At 36.7% G+C, this 21,714-nt stretch overlaps 1 protein-coding gene across 6 annotated transcripts in view; it reads left to right on the forward strand.

Moving 5' to 3' along the window:
- Positions 1-15,969, forward strand: part of SLC7A2 (solute carrier family 7 member 2) — a 58,067-nt gene extending 42,098 nt beyond the window's left edge. For 3 of the 6 annotated variants that reach the window (XM_074588178.1, XM_074588179.1, XM_074588177.1), the window contains 9 exons: positions 2,696-2,861; positions 3,427-3,563; positions 4,254-4,476; positions 7,521-7,657; positions 10,922-11,024; positions 11,855-12,060; positions 12,366-12,532; positions 13,516-13,624; positions 14,222-15,969. In XM_074588178.1, coding sequence (XP_074444279.1) covers positions 2,696-2,861; positions 3,427-3,563; positions 4,254-4,476; positions 7,521-7,657; positions 10,922-11,024; positions 11,855-12,060; positions 12,366-12,532; positions 13,516-13,624; positions 14,222-14,409 — 1,436 coding nt within the window. In that variant the 3' untranslated portion in view covers positions 14,410-15,969. Of the gene's footprint in view, positions 1-2,695; positions 2,862-3,426; positions 3,564-4,253; positions 4,477-6,971; positions 7,112-7,520; positions 7,658-10,921; positions 11,025-11,854; positions 12,061-12,365; positions 12,533-13,515; positions 13,625-14,221 lie in introns of all 6 variants that reach the window. The other 3 variants (XM_074588174.1, XM_074588176.1, XM_074588173.1) reach the window with 1 other exon arrangement.
- The last annotated feature ends 5,745 nt before the right edge of the window (positions 15,970-21,714 follow it).

Here is a 21,714-nt window from a genome sequence, read left to right on the forward strand (position 1 = left end):
TCTTTTACATCTTTATTCATGTATCGTGTTTCTAAATTACAAAAATTGACACCAGCTTTTTGAGGGATTGGGAAGCCCCAAAATACTGCAACTTATTTGTACGTTTGCATTTAACAATTGCTTTCTCCAAGGAAACATTCTTACTGCCACCAGGAGAGAAGGAAGCAGTATGTGTATTTTAAAGTGTATAGTTTGTTTTCAGCCAGTACTACAAGTATTTCAGTATTCAGTAGAGGTCTTACTCATATCTCAAATATTTATTGTGTTCAGTCTCTCTTTAGCATACATCAGGAGCTTTTCTTCTCTGGAAGGTAAAACTGATAAGCTATATGGGTATGACCTTCTGTTCTCTTGTTCTGTTATGAGGGGCTTTTTTGGACTCGCTACTTGGGGAAGTATTTCCATTCAACCCCTAAGGCCAGAATGAGCGGCCAGTGCATCCTAAGCTTTTATTAGGTCTCTGTACATAAAAACATGAGCTCCTACAGTAGCAAGCCTTGATTTATGGCTGTGGTTGTATCTTCATATTTTCCTTCTGCTCTTTTGGTTTTGTTTGTTTTACTAGAAGAAATGAGTGAACAGAAAATACATAAGATGCTGAAATCCTCATTTGAAAAATGTTTGAGAACTACATTATTTGAAAGATTTAGGATGTTCCTGCACTGTGACTCGCATTGCAGTGTAGGTATTCCCAAGCTTTCTCAGCACCCATACTTCCAGAAATTTTACCCAAAATTTTTGAGGTGGTTGTCACTAATGTAAGCCACAAGAAAGTAGCAAAAGTAGAGTGGAATCTTGAGGAAGTTAATTGTTCAATTTTAGAATATTACTCAAATGCATTAATTTTGTAGAAGTTTTTAAAATAAATGCCTTGAGATTCAGAAGAATTTCATGCTTGCAAGCAGAACATGCTTTGTGAATTATCAGCACTACCATTTGGTGCTGAGGTCCCTGTGTCTGCACTTAGGAAGATCTGGGAGTTTACTAGACCAGCTTTAGTCCAGCGTCCTGCCAGGCGTTTGGTTCAAAGTTGCCTGTAGGACCAGTGCAAACCTTTATGTATTGAGGAGCGATGGGACTGAATTCGGTATAGCCGGAATGGACCTCTCATTTTCACCCTCTCCAAAGGAAGGAGTCAAAACCCAACCTTTTGAAAAGCAGAGCACTCCACAAACCAAGCTATAAAATGATAGTGTAGATGCTGCCATTTTATATCTGTTTTCTCCATTGCCATTGCTGCTTCCTAATATCAGTAGTACAGATTCTTGATAGAAGAGGAAAAGTTTCTCCTGTGGTTCGCCACTGCTCCCGAGTTTTCATTTCTGTCCTGTCTTTTCATCCTCACCGTCATTCCTTCTTCACTTCTCTTGTGCTTGTGCTGCGAGTTACCTCTCCAGGTCTCTGTGGAAAGCAGCTGAACCACCAGTGAATTAACTGGGCAGAATTCACTGCTGCTGAGAGGAGGGGCGGTGGGGATGGCTCAGGGCTGTGTAGGCTGAGCGTGATACGGTAATTGGATTCTGAGCGGCACAAAGCTGAATCATAGGAGTAGCAGATGATGTTTTACGGAAAATGTTATGTGCTAAGCACAAGGGAAAGTCCACAGAAATCTGTTTTGTTTTTTTTTTTCTTCCCTACTGAGAGGACTTAGAAAAAATGTACATATACTATATTTCATACTGCATCAGGCTGATTGAGACACTGCTTTCTTCAGAGAAACTAAGCTAAAGAAAGCGTACAGCTATTTCCAATAAAAATGCCATTGTTGAAGAAAACTTGAGCAGCTCATATGATAACTTGTGCGCTATGATAAGATACTAAACGGCTCATTAGCAGAGTTGGACATTTTTTGGACATTATGTTGAGAGGCTTAAAATTTTCAGACTTAATCTCTAAATAATGAGGCAAAGTATGTATGTGATATTAGTGGAAACGCTTAGAGTGCAAAGAACCTGTGGAGGCTTTCCCATTGTATTTAATTTTTCCTAATCTGGTCACTGCCTGCTCTTCCATTAAACTGTTAGTATACTTATGGCTGTTACAAATCTAATGACACAGTAGGATCCTGATGGAATAACTTTCACATTGTTTAAATGCACTACTCTGCAACCTAAGGCATGTGTATTTTGTATCAGACACTTTTTCTAGAATCTCTACAAATCAGTGTTTATGAAGAGATGTGCATTTCTATTAAAGGTTTTATTAATGAGCTAGGAAACGTGACTCTCGCTCTATGGCTGATATGCCCCGAAAAACTTAGAGTGAACAGATCACATTATAAATCTAATAATTTTTATTATCTTATTAATCTAATGAGTAATTGTTCTGTACAGAATGGATTCTACTAATCTGTTTTCACTAAGCATAGAATTCTTATACCTATTTTTGCTCCACTGCATAAAATAGAGGCATGAATTGGAATCTCAGAAAAGCAGTAAGTAACAATTGCTTAAAATAATTTTAAATACTTAGAGAATATAATTAAAGAAGCATCCTGTTTTATGGTTTCCAAAACCTTTGTCTATTGCCATGCTGTCGAAGAGTCTTGTAAATTGGTACTACAGCTTTTTGAAAGTATAAAATCTAGTGCTTTTTTTTCGTATTATTCACAGTACTTTCATGTGTATCTTCTTTAAAATGCCATTTTATTAGTTTAAGGGACTATTCACGTCTATAAAATATTTTTATTTTATAGGTCTTTTATCCTTTGGAGTAAAAGAATCTGCATGGGTGAATAAAATTTTCACTGCTATTAACATCTTGGTCCTACTCTTCGTTATGATTTCTGGTTTTGTGAAAGGAGATGTTGACAACTGGAAAATAAGTGAAGAATATCTCGTAAACCTCACTGCAGTAACAGAGTAATTATTTTTTAAAAAAATCAATTTACTTGCTCATGTTCCAAGCAATTTTCTGTTATACTTGCTTTTGTGGTATTGCAGGTAATGTATCAACTAATAGCTCTGTTGCTGGGAATGATAAACTGTTTATTCTGTTAAAGATAGTTTTTTATTTTCTTGTTTGTAGTTTCCTTTAAAAATCATCTTATTTCAATACTCTTGTCCGTAGCCATTTGAGAGGTTACTGGCTTCTCATCCTTAAGCCAAGTATTTACTGCAGTATGTGAATATGACGGCAAGAGTTACCTGTACCGTTAGTGTTTTAATATGTCTTGCTGCAAACTGCAAAGTAAGATGATAGTTACTTGATTTGGGCATTCTTCCATTTACTGTTATTTTTGTCTTTTTTTACAAGCACTGACATGAACATGTCTTCTCATGCAGTTTTGCAAACCAGAACTCTGTCTTGACAAGAGCGTTTTAACATGTTTTTCCAGAGGGAGGGTGGAGGAGGATGCACGTGTTTGTCCTACCAATAATAATAAAAAAATAAGTTCTTTTTGTGCTGTGTTTTTGTTCTTCATAGGAATTGCTCATCCTATGAGAATGTGACAAGTATGTATGGGAGCGGTGGCTTTATGCCATATGGTTTCACAGGAACATTGGCTGGTGCTGCAACCTGTTTTTACGCTTTTGTAGGATTTGATTGCATTGCAACAACTGGTATAGTATTTATATGTCTGTGTAAAGCTGTATAAGTATACATGTATCATATGCTATTTTTGTAAAAAAAACCCACACAAACAACATAACAGTCTGTCTACTGTTTGTCCTTTGCTTTCTCCTAAACCTCCTTCAGTCCATGTAGAATGAGTCTGAGTTCATTCCTGAATGTGGCTGTTGTTCTGGGAGGAAGGAGGAGATTTTACTTATTTTATTTCTGTTCTAAAGAAATTAATTGTTGCTTTCTAAGGCTGGGAAGTGCTTAGTAGACAATTTTTTTTGCCCAAATCATGTTAATCACCTGCTCACTTTCACAGTTCTTTGAGATGAGGTATCTTTCTTAAAGGCTGGCTTATATATGGCTAATAGGGAACCATAGAATCATATGAGTACATTGAACTTTTAAATCGTAGGTAAATAAATAGAAATGATGGTCTTCAAGTACTCTAAATATAGAATGTATTTTACGTCCTTTGGTTTACCTCTATTCTTTAATGCTATTTCTGACAACAAAATATTGAGTTTTGTTTTGTGTCACTAAGCTTTTTATTATACAGACTTTTAAAACTTCTATTACAAATACAATTCCCATGGCTTAGAATAACAACCGATTTGTATTTGATGCTACTTTTTAAAGCTGAAGGTGGAAATGAAGAATTTTTGTGGGGTGTTTTTCCTTCCTTTTTTCAGGAGAAGAGGTCAAGAATCCTCAGAAAGCCATACCCATAGGAATTGTGGTGTCCCTGCTGGTCTGCTTCACGGCCTATTTTGGGGTTTCAGCTGCACTGACGCTCATGATGCCGTACTACCTACTAGATGAGAAAAGTCCTCTGCCAGTAGCATTTGAATACGTCGGATGGGGTCCTGCGAAATATGTTGTAGCAGTAGGATCGCTCTGTGCTTTATCCACAAGGTAAAGACATTGAAATACTAATTTTATTGGCAAAAGCTGATGGATAATATATGACATTTAAATATATGTTCATGCATTCATTTTGAAGGCTCAGTTCATGCAAAGGATTAGCAATAAGTCTTATAAGCATGGTTTAGACTTACGCAGGTCTTGATCACAGCAGGTACATTAATTCCTTTTTTAAACTTTACTGTTATTGAACTCTACCTCTTTGGCTCATTACCCAACAGTTTTTTATTAAAATATATATTTTCAGACATATGACCTGCAAGTAATCTTTGTTAACTGATAATATCAATCTCACCCATTTTGTCCTTTCTTGCTGTCCATTCCCAATGACTCAGCAGCTTTATGGGCTCTGTGTATTTGCAGGCAAAATCGAAGAGATGATTAACTAGCTCCACTCCTCATCTTCGTTGCCTGTCTCTGTTTTCCTCCAGTAGCCAGTCTGTCTTCTGACATCATCCCTTCCTGTGGTTTCTCTGTGGGTATTTGAGATGTAGAAAATATGATAATTTATTCCCCTTTGTGAAACTGTGGATGTAACCTTACCTTAAAGTGTTATTTTGATTCAAAAGATCAGGGAGGGCATGAGAGATATTAGTGTCTCATGTAGTATAAATACTTCCATAGAATAGAACATTGCTTGATATTGAATTTAGGAATAAAAATATGCTGATGCCAGTCTTCTACCTGAGCATATGTAGGTAAGGAGTCATTTATGGGAGCCTCAGTGGTGAGAACACTGGCTGCTCTTCCACCAGGGAAAATGACGTGCCTAACTCTAAGCACTAATTAAGCGCCAATGCCAACAGTACTCTGAGATAACCCTGTAAGCATTAGCTTGAAGAAGATGAGCATGCTAACTGTGGACAGTGGTTTAAAGGAAAGGAGTATTTTGATGTAGGAGGGGACAGAAAAAGGATATAGCTCCAGAATGACATGAAAAGAATTGTAAGGCTGCCTGAACAATGTCATAGTTACACGGTTAATTCTGGGGTTATAGTTATTTTCTATCTAGTTGTCCTGGTCCCCTCACTTTGGAGGGTTTTACTGAATTTTTCCTCTATATTTGTAAATAGTAAAAGTGATATATAAGCAGAAACTAGATTACAGAAATTAATACTGGACAACAAAATGAACGGAGATGGCAAAATGCTTTTTCAGAAATTTGAACTGCTGTTCCCCTTTACCAGTGTATTCTGAAGAATAATATTTACTCATATGGAGAGTCTGTTGACTGATGTCAGTTTAGAACAAAACAAAAGAAATTGTATTTCATATTCCTCAGTTTAAAGGTATAATTAAGACAAAAAGTTGGGCTCATTGCTTTTGGTCCATATAGTTGCCTCTTATTACGTTACGTTGTGAACTTGTTTCCTCAGGGTAAAGATGTTTGTTAATATTTCTGTTATTTAAGTGAATGTACTTAAAGAGGGGTAGCATAAATAAATTTTACAAAGCCACAACAGCAAAAAAATGGGCAGTAGATTTTAACAGTATCCTTATTTGAAAAATCAATTGTCACCCTGGTTTAGGAAACATTCTTTTTTGGAAGGGACATTCATACATCAAAATCAGTTCATGTGCAATGAAACTTATCTCGTGTGTCTAACCTCAGCACTTGTGGTTCACGAGCATTACTGGAGGTACTTAGCATCTGTGGTATGTAAAAGCTGTGCCTTCTGTAAGTGATGTAGTCGATTCCCTAAATTAAGAAAGGCAACCATTCACCTGGTTAAAAATTAGTGTGCTTGCTGCAGAGATTATACTGGCTATGACTTTGCCTTTTGTCCTTTCAATGTTTTTGGTTTTGTTAATTACAATTATTCTGCTTTGAGGGAAAGAAACCACCTAATTTGAGAAATATGTTGAAAAAGAGCTTCAAGTTATCAATGGCTTAAAAGCTTTCTATGTTCTGCTAATAACAAATCTAAATTAATTAGCTTTACTTCTTCCAAAAAAAAGAAACAATGAGGCTTGGATAGAGTTGCTTTAATCAAAAGAAATAATGTGCCCAGATATAACTGTATAGTGCTTACTTTGAATTCCTGTTAATCAGCAGCCTCACGTGGAAATATGAAGTGTAAAAGATGCTGCTAATGCTTATTGATTTGCTGCTGCTGACTGACAGACTTTCTCCAGGAATACTAAAGCTTAATCGCATAGTTAGTGGGACCTGGAACATGTTCCTGATCCACTAATACCCAAGAACTACAGTGATGCAAGAGTTATTTTGCTAATCTGAATTTCCCCTGATGAAGCAATTCCATTATCTGAATTAATAAAAAAAAAAGAAGCTATTGACTTTACAGTAAAATAAATTTCTATTTGTGTCTGATCTGTAGTATCTTGGGCTATGGGGCTTTCTGGTTTTTTCTTACAATCATAAATTTTGTTTCTATACATGCCATTAATTAACATTGTTTATCTTGTCCATGATACAACCCTGCATGAAATGTTTGCCATGTTGCATGTGTTTGCTTTTTACTCAGTCTTCTTGGATCCATTTTCCCAATGCCTCGTGTAATCTATGCTATGGCGAAGGATGGGTTGCTTTTCAAATGTCTAGCTCAAATCAATTCCAAAACGAAGACCCCACTAGTTGCTACTCTCTCGTCTGGTGCAGTAGCAGGTGAGACTAAGAGTTGATCCTTGTAAAGAAAGGTGCACTGCTAAACACGTTGCAGATATGGAAATAAACCACTGTTGTGCAGCTTTGATTTGCTTTGGGCTGAAATGATCAAATCAGATTGTCACCAGGTAAAGTAGGCTACCAGTAAAACTTTTCTCTGCCACAGATTTTGTATTTGTTGGTTAAACTCGAGTGCTTTCAAAGCCTAGGTTCAAAATAAACAACATCCCAAAACCAGGAACATCAGTCAACCAAAATAAAAACCAAGAGCAGCAACACAGAGCCTAAACCAAAACTATACCCAAACCCATTAACTCTTCCAAGCTTTCTTTTTTGTGTAGTTGGGTTTACCAGTAAAGCATTGTGCTTTTAATAACCTGTATTTGAACTATACATTTTTCTGTTCTAGTCTTCTCGGCTCTATGTTCCCTTTGCCCCGAATTCTGTTTGCCATGGCACGCGATGGTTTACTCTTTAGTTTTCTTGCCAAAGTGAGTAAGAGGCAGGCACCAGTTTCTGCCACCTTGACAGCAGGGGTCATCTCTGGTAAGCTCTCAAAGCCCGTGTTACTTAAAACTGAGATTTAAACACTCTGTGCACGTGCATGGTACTTTATATTTTGGAAAAGAGCTGCTTGTTAACTTCCCTTGCATGTACAATGGGAATAAAATTACCAAGTAATCAAAGGGTGTAAGATCTCCAGATCATGCCAATCATGGTGGTGGTGATGATGTCCTTAATGTCACAGAATTGAAAATAAGTTTTTTTTTTAATATCGGCCTCTTGTATTGCGAATAAGCTTGTCACTTAATCTGGGTCCCTTAGGCTGATGACCTACTTATAGGGTTTCCTTGTCTGATGTACACCTATATATTATCACATCGGTAAAAAAACATCACCTTTTTATTATGAGACGTGAGAAAAAATTTCTACATTTGCAACAGGATCAACTTTCATGTTAAAATACAAAGATTTTTAAATTTTCTCCTAAAGAAAAAGGATTCTGTTTTTCTATAGGCTTACCAAATCATGGTTGAGGGGTATGTGTGTGTGTTGGGGGGTTAGGTGTGTATGCACATATATGTATGCACATACATGCCCACATATATTTTGGCAAAGCAGCATTTTGGGAGCTGTTGCCAACTCTTCACGTTTCACAAAGACAAATTTTTAACATACAGCTGTTTCACTTTTGTCCGTATTTCTTGCAGAGGTACATGTAGTTGTGCTCAAATTTCATTGTCATTTCAGTGGGATGTCTCATTACCCCGGAAAACTGGAGGCTCTAGAAGTATTTAGGTCCCTTCCGACCTATTGGATTCTATTTAACTCAAAGGCAAATAAATAAGTCTTAAAAGTAATTCAAATATGAAATACATGCCTGATAACATTTAGCAACCCTGCCTAAAATCGGTATCAATTAAGAGGTTCAGAACTGAGACTAAACTATCATTTATAGTCAGGGTCATCCTCAAATGCCTCAAGACTGGAACTGCTCACACCGTGTGCTTGACAATGACGTGGAAAGACTCAGTCATTGTCTGGGTAGTTCCCACATGAAGCACTATTGTTCCCTTTCCTTTAGTCAGAATACAAATAAATTGCTTAGAATTACTTTTATTGTTTTGACTATTATTATTTGCATTTATGTTATCGACTTTTCCCCCTAAAATAATTTGTAAGTGCAGTTATGTGGGATGAAACGAACATCTTTATCAAAAAAGCAGTAGTGATGAGGAGAAAGAAAACCGTGTTACCCAGCTGCTAAACTGATAAAATTATACAGCCCTGGTAATAGCTATGCAGCAGCCATCACTTGGACTGCTTGTAGACAGTTTAGGGAATTTGGTACGTCAACAACTCGCCTGAAGACAGCTTTATCTAGTGCTGAAGAAGGAGAAATTTCTTCTTCTATTTTTAAAAAGAGGCACATTTGTTAACTTGTGGTCATAAAGAGTTTTGCCAGAATGGTTACGGATGTATGCAACACCTCATATTACCTGACATGGACAGTTTCATAATTTTAAGAAATGTTAAGGAGATTAGATGTTTGGCCCCTTTATTGAAGTTACCAGGTCAAGACCACAGCTGAGGCAATGGTCACATATTACTGATGGGACTTACCTTTTCACGTGTGGTAATCGCGATTGTGAAACTCTGCACATAGTGAAATGTTTTGGTGTCAGTCCAAGGTTTCTTCACCATAAATTGATCTACCGTTGTTTCTTACAATTGGAGTCGAATTAAGAGAGGTGGAAAAGTAATAGCGTGTCTTTTTTTTCTCTAAGTCAGAAACTTAGAGGAATTTTTCAGTTTGGTTCTAATGTAAAAGAATATTCTGGTCAAAGTAGCCTTTAGGAGACAGGGTTAAAAATTAAATGTAGCTATTGTACATGAGGTTATGGTAGGTTCTGTTTTTCCTCAGCTTTGCTTACGTATGTGCTTTTGAGCATGCGAAGCAGTGAGGTATTCAGAAGTCTACCCCATAAATGACTTCTTGGATTTAGGAACATCTACCATCATTAAAGAATAAAGGATGGTTTTCCTTCCTTCCTTGGAAAGGGAGACTCCCAGATGAAACAAAACTTCTGTAACAGAGCTGTCTTGTTTTCAGAAAACCATAATTTGCTTTCTCCTTCAGGATCAAATGAGAAGGGAATGTGTGTTTGTGCACTTACACACCTGTCTACAAATATATTAACAAAAACATAACATAAATATTATATATAAGTATTTCTGAATATAGAAAAAAATGTGTGTGCATATACATACAGTGTATAAATGCTATGTTTAATAGTTTCTTTAGATGTTGAGATTACTGGTGATTGAAAAGATTAAGTGTTTTTAGATTCTTTCTGCATCTCAATAATGTTAATAAAATACAAAAATTTTAAGATGTTCTTTGACCGCATATATTTCAAATCAGTTAGCATTAGCCTTTCATTTAGTGATGGCTTGTGCTAATTTCTTTATGAGCTATGTGTGTCTGTGTGCAAACAGCACAGACAAAAAAGACATTCCAGAATCTCCAAAAGAATGCGGCATTAGCTTTTATATATACAAAGACTGTTATAATTACTCTCAGTGTCATGGAAGCTTCTGCCTCTGATTTCAGTGATCTTATGAATATTAAGTCCTGTGAGATTTTGCTGGCCTTTCCTGAAGGCCACTTGAACTTAACTTGTTTTTAGTAAGATAATAAATTTTAAAAACTCCACAAAATTATTTTATTCGAGACAACTCCTGAAAGTCCTCTTTACATAGAGTTCTTTCTCAGCTCAGCAGAAATTTTACATACTGGTCACTTACCGGGTTGGATATTTTTTCCCCAGTTTTGCAGTGGGATCCATCCTCTCAGCTGTTGCAGGATCTGAACCTCATTCTATAAAAATGTGTTTTTAATGTGGCTGCAATTCAACAAGCCATGTTTTTAAATACTTATGTCCAAATAAGTCCAATACGAATTGCTTGATTCTACAGCATGACTGTACGGCTCATCAGTGCGTATCTATATGATTGAGATTCCCAACTGTACGGAATTAGGTTTGGGAATGTTGGTGATGACTTAAAATATGCGTTTTTAAGGATTACCATGATTTCAATCATATTGCTGTCAGTAAAGCAGTGGACAGTTACACTGCAGACAGGTTTCAAAATCTTAGCTCTTAATATGTCTTAATATTAATCTTAGCACTTAATGGTTGGACTTGATGATCTTAAAGGACTTTTCCAACCTAAATGATTCTATAATTCTATGATTGTATGTCAGCCTCATACAAATTTTGCATTTTCTTTTTTTTTTTTTTTTAGCTGTAATGGCATTTTTGTTTGACCTTAAGGCTTTAGTGGACATGATGTCTATTGGCACACTTCTTGCTTATTCCCTTGTGGCAATCTGTGTCCTCATTCTCAGGTGAGTCAAAACCAGGTAGTTCACAGGATGAACAAGTTCAAATAATTGCTTTGTGTTACCCTCGTCAGAAACCTAAGACCAGACAAGTGTTTCAAGATGTGGCAGCCCTAGAAGGAAGTGCAAATACTATCTCTCAAGGAGTGAGGTTGTCAGTAAGTTTTACTTGTCAGTAAAACTCTGGTATCTGCTCTGTTTGTAAAGCTACAGAATAATATTGATGTATTGGTAACTACAGCTCACTTTATTATGCATTGCTCTTGTTAACTTAAAAAGTCAGTCTTTCTTACTTGAGGCTAAGTCATTAACTTTGAAAAGTATAACAGCTTAAATTCGGCTCAAATTCAATGCTGCAATAATTTCTACTTTAAAATAGACAACTATTTTATCCCATAGTGACTTATTTAACATATGCATTTTTAAAAATACACTTAAATCCTAACAAAGCAGGTGTAAAATTTCAGTTTAGGCCAGTTAGTAGGCCTCTTACTGTATAAGTATAAGAAGTCAGAAAGAAGCTCCCCAACCCTTCCCCTGCCGTTGACCAACAGACCCTGACCCCTCTTTTTGTATGAGACTCTTTATTTATCTGACCCATTGGTGCATTCACATAGCTTAAAAAACTGCCCAAAAAAATCCACAAACACAGCAAAAAAGGGAGTTACCAGTTTGTTTACATATGATAGCGACTAATAATATATGCAGTTATAAATTGAGAAATTCTAAATCTTTACTGCAAAGAATTTGGTATTTAAAGGCATTCCTAGAATCATATTGCTTCAGATCCCAAAATAAGCTTAATTTTTTTATTATCCTGTTTGTTTTCTGCATAGGTACCAACCCAGTTTAAGCTATGAGCAACCAAAATATTCTCCAGAAAAAGCAGCTTTGGCTGCGTCTGAAAGGGAATCTGCAGTGAGTGAATCACAGATAAATATGATACAGGAGAATCATTTCAGTCTTCAGGCCCTGATTAATCCATCCAGTTTACCTACCGAGCAGACGGCAACTACAGTTAACTTTTTGGTGGGTCTCTTAGGTAAGTATTCATCTGTCCAAACTCATATAATGCACTAACATTAATAATGGAATTTTATTAAAGCCAAATTAAAAATCCAGTAATAACACGCCTTCTTTCAGTCATAATTAATGTGACGTTCTGCAGAATGCTTTTATACTTCTTGCTGGATCTAATCTGTAGTCTACTATATTTTCCTTTAATTAAACATTTTCACGATAATATTTCATACTTAAGACCTATCATTCTTCTTAAACGTCATGTCCTCTCCAATGCAGAGATTAAGTGACCTCTTTCCCATTTCCATCATTTTGTTTTTCACACAGCTTTCGTGGTTTGTGCCTTGAGTGTCCTCGCTACTTACGGGATTGATTTCATTGCTAACTTGGAGCCCTGGAGCATTGGCCTTCTTGCTGCGTTGGTGGCATCCTTCATAGTCACCATTCTCCTCATCCAAAGGCAGCCTCAGAACCAGCAGAAAGTGGCCTTTATGGTGAATAACATATTCTCTATGTTATTCTCTAATGAGAGGTTTGGATTGATTCTAACAAGTGGGAGAGGGGCAGAAAGAGAGAGATGGTCCTTTTTCAGGCAGTCTTTCATTACTACACTGCCACTGTTGCAGTTTTTTTGGTGAAGGTAAGGGTAGCAGACACTCACGGCTGAATCATGGGCATGTGCAGTCCAGTCCAGATCTTCCCAAGACTAGAGAAAGAGTTTCCTTGCCCACAGACCAAAAACCCTGACATGTATCGGAGCACAGCTGCAGAAAGTGGCTGTACCACTGATGTTGGTGCAAACAGCTGCCATTACAACTACTGGATCTGACAGCACAGATCTTCTAGGTATTCTTTTAGACATGTCCCCAAAGTGCACAGTGCTGAGACCCAAGTAATTATAGACCTCAATTTAAGCACTTAGAAACTGGAAGATAATTCAGAAACCGATTAGTGTGCAGTCACTTGTCTGTGTTGTGTGCAGTGGTTTGGACCGCAATACAGTTTGTATCTCCCAGAGTATACTCCTTTCAGTTTGAGCTTTCACTTATGTTATAAGATCAGTTATTCGATGGAGTATTTAATGGAAATAATGAAGTATAGTGATGAAGGTCAAGGAATCTGATGGAATTGGGGGGGAGCAATTCAGAAAGGAAGAATATATAAAAATATGCAAATAATATTTTTCAGCTGTAGATTCAGGAATTCATTAGTATACGTTCAGCACAAACTGGAAAGTTTTTTTCCACAGCCTTAGAGAATATATTTTAAAAAATAATTTATTTTAAAAGTTTAAGATATGTAGAAAATAGTGGTTAAGCCGATTGAGAAAGAAAATTTCACTGGATTTCAAGAAGAAAATTTTCCTATTCTTTTTTAGTGAGTGGATGTATTACCTTTAGTTTGTTTTCTATAACTGAAATGTGACATGCAAGAAATGACGTTTAATGCTACAGACATATTAAATATTTCCTTTTAGGTTCCACTATTGCCATTTTTGCCATCATTCAGTATCCTGGTAAATATTTACTTGATGGTACAATTAAGTGGAGACACTTGGATCAGATTTAGCTTCTGGATGGCACTTGGTAGGTATTTCTGTTCATTTACGTTAGGACTAGTGAATCCCATCTAGAACATTTTATTCTCTTCCTTTAAATACTTGAACAAAAGTCTGTGTTTTAATAAGTTGGCTGGTATTTCTGATCAAAACAAGAGCATGCCTCAGAAGGGGTATTCATATGCAGGCAAAATTGTAAATATAGTTTTGAAGTGACAGAAAGAACCAAAGTTATAGGACTAATTCCAATAAGCCACAATTTTTATTTCCTAATAAGTATAGCTAAAATTTTGTGGAGACCTGTTTGTAACAGTTTTCTTCCCAGAACATCAGTCATTCTCCTATAAGATACGGAAAATCGTATTAATTCCATCTAGACATAAATTAGAGACAGTAGTTTCCATGACCTTTCAGAGCATTCAATCACGCAAAAATGATGCGCTGTGATTTAGTGCCTGCACTTTCCTTGAAAACAGGGAAGACATAAAGCATGAGCTCTAATTCAGATACCTGAAGAAGAAACTTGTTTTGGAAAATATGTTGAGGCAGAGAGTAATAACTAACTACTTGTTGATGCAGTACTTGCCTGAAAACCCCATTAACTTTTCTTTTTTCCTTTTGGAAGGCTTCCTCATTTACTTTGCTTATGGCATCAGGCACAGTCTTGAAGGTCATCGTGGTGATGGAGATGACGACTCTTGTTCAGAAAACAGTGGGCTGCAAGAAAAGAACCCTGTGGAAGAAGTGGATGAACCTGAAAATGCAAATGAAAGCGATCAATTTCTTGCACATGAAAGGACAAGTGAATGTTAATCTATGCAAACATACAAGTCTTTTAAACCTTTAATTGACATTTTACTTGCGGACTGAAATTTCAAAAGCTTTCTGCCAACATTGTGCCTCTTGAAAGTGTTTACTACAAGGCCTGGCTGATATTTTGGACAAGCTGCTAATCCATGTTCATCATTTCAGAACTGACAGCATGGAGATTAATATTTAAATTAAAAAACAAACAAGAGAAGTACCCTTTGGTAAGCAAAAATTTGGATGCGTTGTTTGAACTGTCATCCAAAATCAATGGCAATCACAAAATATGAAGAATTTTAGAACTGCCTGCAAGAAGTTATGAATATTTGACAATGCATTGTGAACACAAGTGCCTTTTATACCTTCTCTTTATCTCTGTTATGTGTTTTGGTCACAATTTAATAGCTCTCTTTTTTTACAGAAGTAACTCTTACGGGAGATAAACTGCAGACTGGCCTGGAAAGTATTTGCAAAACAAAGGGTAATCATACAGATCTGATACTTTGCAAAAAGTAAAAGATCCTATATTTATATGAAAAGAAATAATTGCTTACCCTTACTAATCAGTAGTCAAGGAGAACTCAAAACAGTGAAGATTCTTCAAAGGCTTTTAGTCCCTTTAAATAGTAGTCAAGATTTCTACTTCCGTGAATTCCTGTCCTTTCAGCGATACTGTGTGTATAAAATAATACTCCCCAAAGGAGTTATGCTGTTTTCTGCAAAAGCATTTGGGAAATTATCTGTTGGTCACAGTATTGACAGTGACATTCATATGTGATTTAGCAAGTATTGTGCTTTTGATTTCAGAAGGGCCAGGATTTTATCCCTGACTACATAATTTGGTACTTACATACAGCAGTCATCAAGTTGTTCTCCTTAGAACTTATTTATTCCTGCTATACTTTCTTCTCTATCATCTGCCAGAGCTGATATTTCTGAGATGAGTTGTTACACATTGCTTCTCCTCAGAAAAATTAATGCACAAAATTCCAGCCACCTTTTTCAGATGGAAGGGGAGGTTAAAAAAACAGAGGCTCAGGCTTTGGAAAAAATCCTTGTCAAAACAGTTTTTCAGTGCTTCGCTAAGCCTTAAACGTATGTTATCACAGCAGTTTTCCATGAGACAAGCCTACATCCACAAATCCATTCATGTGGGTAGGATGTCCAAATGCTAATTTATGTAAAGTACCAAACTGTTGCAGCAGTGCTGGGTGAACAAGTATTTTAAAGCTACTGAAAATGGAAGCTGTTCTTTCAACATAAAAAGTCGTGTTACCTGTCAAAGGCAACCAGATATTTTACCACTTTTTCTCAGCAAGTAGTAGGCTCAAAGTCCCATGAAGGACTCCACAATATGAAGTTATTTTGCAAGAATGTATTTATAAAAATAACTTCCTTAAAGTAAGAATTGTCTTGGACTTTGTCATGGAGAGTTCCTGGTACCAATCATTGGTATTAATAATATTGGTAATCTCGGTTGTTAGGTATAAAAACTTCAGATCCCATGAGAGCTATGTTGGTTGACAGTGAAAAGCACCTTACTTTTTACAATAGCTGGAATTTCACAAAAAAAGAAAAAAAGGAAAAAAAGAAAAAAAAAGAAAAAAAGAAACTGGTTAAGCTGCTTCTGTCTCTCTCCTGTTCTTTTTCACAGCAATAGATTCATGCTTTTTAATGTTAAAACGACTCCTGTTGTTGTAGCAGAGTAGTGTGCCCAAACGTTAAAGGGCAGAAGGAGAAGCGCTTCTTGATGGAGAACCCTGCACTGGGCTGCTCTTCCACCGTGGACTAGGTCTGAGGTTTTCAGCCTGATCCTTTCTTCCCAGGTTGAACTGGGAAGAGCGGACGCTGCCGTGCTGGCACCAGTGTACGATAGATGTATGCTGGTCTATCAGTGGCCTCTACTGGCTACGCAGCGTTAGGAGTAGCAGTCGGAAAATGTAAGAGGCGTGCAATAGGTAAAACACCTACCTCTTAGCTGAGCTTCCAGCATATACATCCTCTAACTGCAACTGCTGTTGTCCTAAGGACTGTTGTAGCGATTGGTGGTCCTTAAAAATGGACGGGACGCAGCGGATGAGGAGAAACTATAGGGTAAGTGGCAATGGGATACTGGTTTTTAATAAATTGCAATCCATCCAGAATTGATCATGTTATAGTTCCTTGTTTCCAAAATTCATCATTGTTTACAAGATGCCATTAAAGAAAGACTCAAATCTCATATTAGACTAATACAGGTAGATGATATGCTAAGTAAATATTTGGTTGATAGGAACGGATAGGAATTCTCAGGGCAGTTCCTGGAGCTATTGATAATTTTCAATATGTCTATTCAGTGAATGAAAGTGCTGTCTGTGTCAGTTGGATCTGCTATTTAAATTGTACTTGCTCAACTAGGGCCCATTTTTATGCCAAAAATGACTAAAGAACTATACGTTCTTGTTTGAAATATTAGAAATTTAAGACTCTCCAGGGTCTCGAAAGGAATCCAATATAGTAATCCTTAGATATGTCAAAACAAAGGTTTTATTTTAAAGTAATCAAAAAATAGAGTAAATGAATGTATGTTCTGTTGGTTTTAATCCTACAAGTATTTGAAATAGAGAAGAAGCTGATGCTTTTCCTGAAGCACAGCTTCATTCAGTGGTTATGTTTCAGAGGACATTCTTAACCTGCCTTGCCGAGCGCTCTTAAATCCTCAGCTGCCACAAATGCTGTTGCCGTGGGGGCAAGTCAGCAGTGCTCAGGCAAAGCTTTTGCTCTATTGAACACGGCTCTTTTAAAATTCCTTACACATCTGGGTGTGTGGGAGGCAGAGACTGACTTTTTTCCTATGGTTGCTGATGCCGCAGAGCAGGCGAGCCAGGCTCCCAAGATGCAAACTGCTGCTGTTCCATGATGTGCAAGGAAGATGCCGTTCCCTCCCAAGGCCATCATATAGAATGTATGTGTGCACACGCCTGTCTATGTTTGCGTCTGTCTGACGTTAGCCCATAGTGATTTTGATGTACTGATTAAAATAATTTCTATACTGCACTGGAATTTTCCTTTGAAGGGATACTGTCAATATAATAAACTTCTGACTAAAGCAAGTGCTAGCTAAAGCTTCTGGAGATACAGAAAATAAATTTTCCAGTTTATTTACCTAGTGGATGTGTCAGCACTTTGTGTATTGACAGTTTCCCCTTTCGTTGTATAAATATTTCTCCCCCCTTGCTAGAGAAATTAATTATATAAAAATAAAAGAATGTGCCTGTACCAATGTTGCTAAGGGAGATGGGAGCAGCTGCAGCACAGGAACTATCCACTTAACTAATGAGATATAAAATGAAATTAAAGGAAACTCATTGGGTATTCTCGGTTGCTTCAAGTGTGTAAAGCTTATTTATATGTGTGTATAGTTAAAGTCGTTATTAGTCAGTGGCTGAGTAAGAGCTCGACAAGCCAGAAGTAAGATATTTATGCTAATTTTGATACGCATTTGTATATGCAATCTTGAAATTCCAGATGCTTTGGAGGAGCCGGCCGTGTGAAGGACAGCCACGCTAGTCCTGACACAGGAGCCGCGTATGAAACAAATAGTGATTTTGTTCTTGCGTTTGCTGTATGTCTGTATTTGCTGAGAGAGCAGCTGAAAGCACAAGTCCAGTGGAATTAAATTGTCGTTATTATTTTTTAACATAGTTGTTGATAGTGTAAATTGTTCTGTGCAAATAATAATGGTATGTGTTAATACAAAATATCTATTACTGGAGATAGCTTATTGGTTTTTTCTTCCTTTGTGGAAATAAATCCTCCAAAGCATGCGTTTGCATTGGTACATTCTGGATGTGCCTTTACATAGAAGAATTAATTCTTATCTAGTTGGTTTTAACAAAGTAAGCCAAAGCATATTTAAGGGAGAACAAATAAATCTTTTTGTTCTGAGGGATAAGAGATAAGATGATATTTCTGTACAATTCATGTTACCTAAAGTGATCTTCTTGTGGTATTCCAGTTCTAATTCTGCCATAGGAAATTTTATGAGGTATCTTAGATTTCATTGCCTGTTACCCTGGACAAAACTGTTCTGTTAATAATTGCACGCTTTTTCATGCACAACAAATGCTGGTTAGATTCCTGAAATCTGTCATATTATGTTTATGTCACCATGTGTTAAAGCCATTTATATTACCTGCTGTTAGAGAATTATCAGTAATAATTGTCGATACTAGCGATAAAGAGTTACTTATGTACTTACTTAGGTATTTAACTATGCCATCCAGAAACTTCAAATGATACAATGAATTTAGAGACAAAACTTGGTAAAGCTGAGATATATATTCTGTATTTTATTAGATGGTAAGTGTACAAGTCTGGCCACCTTTCCCCTAAAATGTATGCAAAGATATATATATTTTTAAGAAATAAAAGCGTACTGTTTTCCTGGAGGTTTTAAGAAGTGCCAATATCAGATGTGCCATAAGCATCCTGAGATACTGAAAGCTGAACAACCCGGGTGAAATCTGTGACGGTGCAGGAAATCTGTGTGGGACTGTGCAATCGTTTTAATCCGGTGTGATGCCTTTGACATTGAGGTGCATTTTGTACAGTAGGAATTTAATTTGCATGATGGCTGGCATGTGTTACTTGATTACATAAAAAAGCACCTTTTAGTGCTCTTGGGCCCTAATTCTTCCTAGAATTGCCAGGAAGTTTGTACAAATTGCAGTATGCTCATTGAAAGCACTGGGGTTATTCAGTGTTAGGCAAATATGTATTTTACAGAAAGAGCAGGTGATGTTTCACATAGTGTAGGATCTTTGTATTTGTTTTTAATTTCCTGTGCCTTTAGTATTTCTTTCTGGTATGTGTTTTGAGGACCTCTGAATTTTTTAATAGTTGGACCTTTCCAAAGCTAAATATAACGCCTTTGCTATTTCCTGATCTGTTTTCCATTCGACTTTAGAAATCAAACTCCTTCACATTAGCTAAGTTGAAGGATTTCTGTGCGTAGACATGCATTACAAAGAACTGTGTAAATAGATCGTTATTTTTATTGTCAGTTGGACAAATTCTGTTGTCTTTGAATGTTTTCATTGAGCCTTGTGCCAGGTAAACTCCAGCTTCACCAAGTTTAGTTGGAGTCGGGAGAAAGGATAAAAGGATTTTAATGTTTAGGAGGGCTTTTTTCTTTTGTGTTACCAGAAAGTAAAGCACGAAATATGTGTTACATATCTTTAAAAACAGTTATGTGTGCATCATTTTAAAAAAACGTTAAGTGTTCATATTCATTTTAACTCTTTTTGTTCATATGTACATTGTAGTGATTATTTCTGTATTATAATGCTGCTGAGCATTTCAAATGTAGATAGAATGATTGTGATGCAACTTAAACTACAAATTTGTATTTCTTTGAAGTGTTCTACCAAAATGAAAAGTCTTGAATTTTTATGAATGTAAAAATGCTTATATTTAAGAATATGGTGCTTGTTTTTTTCACTTTTACAATAGAATTGTAATCGGCGATGTTTTTAGTTACCTTAGTTCCAAATTCTGATGGAAATTACATTGCTCTTCATTTACTGTAAAATGTGCTTTACGGGATAACAATTGTGCATTTGTTCCGTATTTTTTAAATAAAGCTGAATATCACTTGTATGTACTTCATGCAACAGCTCTAACTGTAACCACCACTGTAATTTTAGTAAACACTAAAATAATACTACGACTTAATAACCATTAGTGCGTCAGGTATCTAATGTCATGACATTATACAAATCATAACTGATTTAAAATGAATAACATGATAACTCATAGGGGTTTTATGGAGGGGAAAAAGACCAACCATATTTTATGTTTAAATGTGTTACTTTTCCAGTGGTCTGGAGATGGGGATAGTAGCAGCCTTTGTTTTGTACTTGCTTCCAAGCACTCAAGAAGTCACTGAAATAGAGAATAACACCCTTTGATTTGGGCATTTTGTCTTACAGTGCCAAACCAGAGATGATGTTAGGTTCGGTTTCCAGAGTGAGTAGCCCTCAGTGTTCATGGTGCTCAACTTTCTGAAGCACCAAGCCTTGTCCTGGCAGCATCCAACCTCAGAGTTGGATGGATAAACTCACTGTTGTCCCCTTTTTGGAAAAAAAAAAAAAAAAAAAAAAAAGAAAATAACTTCCTCAGCTTTGAATACTACTGTGGGTATATGAAGAGACTAAAAGCATGAGGCAATGGACAACAATAGCCTTGACACTTCGCAGACTTAAGAGTAGCTATGACTTTGGTGTTTTTCCTGAGGTGTACTGCAACTCTGTTATATAATTCCTTAAAAAGTTTTCAAGTGATTAATAGTCACCTTATCATATATACAGATTACTAACACTGATCTTGAAAATCTTGGTTTTATGAAGCAATGGGAATATGGCCACTGATTTAAATAAGGACAAGAGTCATTCTGCAAGTATCACATTTAAAGCACTGATCTGAAAAGATGGGATGGTTTAAGCTGTCAGTTTACTTGTGGAGAATTGGGGTCATTATTTGTAGGTTCACATTAATTCTTCTGATGACTATAAACAGCAACACATAGATCCCTCCTCTATTTTTCTACTGTCAGCTTTTTCTGAGCAGGCTTTTGTGAAACTCTTTGCTGTGGCAGGCTGTAATGGGTGCCATAGTTTGACTTAAAAATGTACTTTTGCTGTTTTAGGCCAACACAGATCTGTGCTTGATGTCCACCCGTAAAGCAACCTGTGGTATATAACCTGTATGTCCATCCATAGGGTCAGCTGTGATGTGTCACCTGTGGTATATAACCTGCACATCCACCCATAGTGTTACTGTAAGCCGGTGATTAAGGACTCAATTTTGGAGTGTTAGAAAGCAGGCATTCTTTATTGCAGCGCTGGGTGTCCAGGGAATCACTTTGCCTAGTGTGTGCACTGAGCTGCTCTACTACAAAGGTTATAAGTGATCAGAATGTACATATCCATTACATTTCCGAGAAATGATTAACATATTCATACTATCACCTAGAACTCATTAATACATATAAATGTCCTTGACACATGGCGATCCATGTCCATTGGTGGTCTTCCAGGGTCCTCTGGTGGTCATCAATAGTCTTCCTCACTGTGTCCGCTGATTGAACTCAGTCTTCGTGCATACTCAGTTTGTCTTTTGGCTTGGTTTGCAACTCTTGTTTTCACAAAACTAGCTTATTCTAGCATCTCTCCCTATCTACTCTACTCAAGGATGCAACGTCTCAAGACTTCCTTTTGTCCAACTAAACCTAGCAGATGTTTAACCCATCCGCTTACAAAGCACTTCAAA

This window comes from Larus michahellis, chromosome 5 (assembly GCF_964199755.1).
Source record: "Larus michahellis chromosome 5, bLarMic1.1, whole genome shotgun sequence".
Taxonomy (NCBI): domain Eukaryota; kingdom Metazoa; phylum Chordata; class Aves; order Charadriiformes; family Laridae; genus Larus; species Larus michahellis.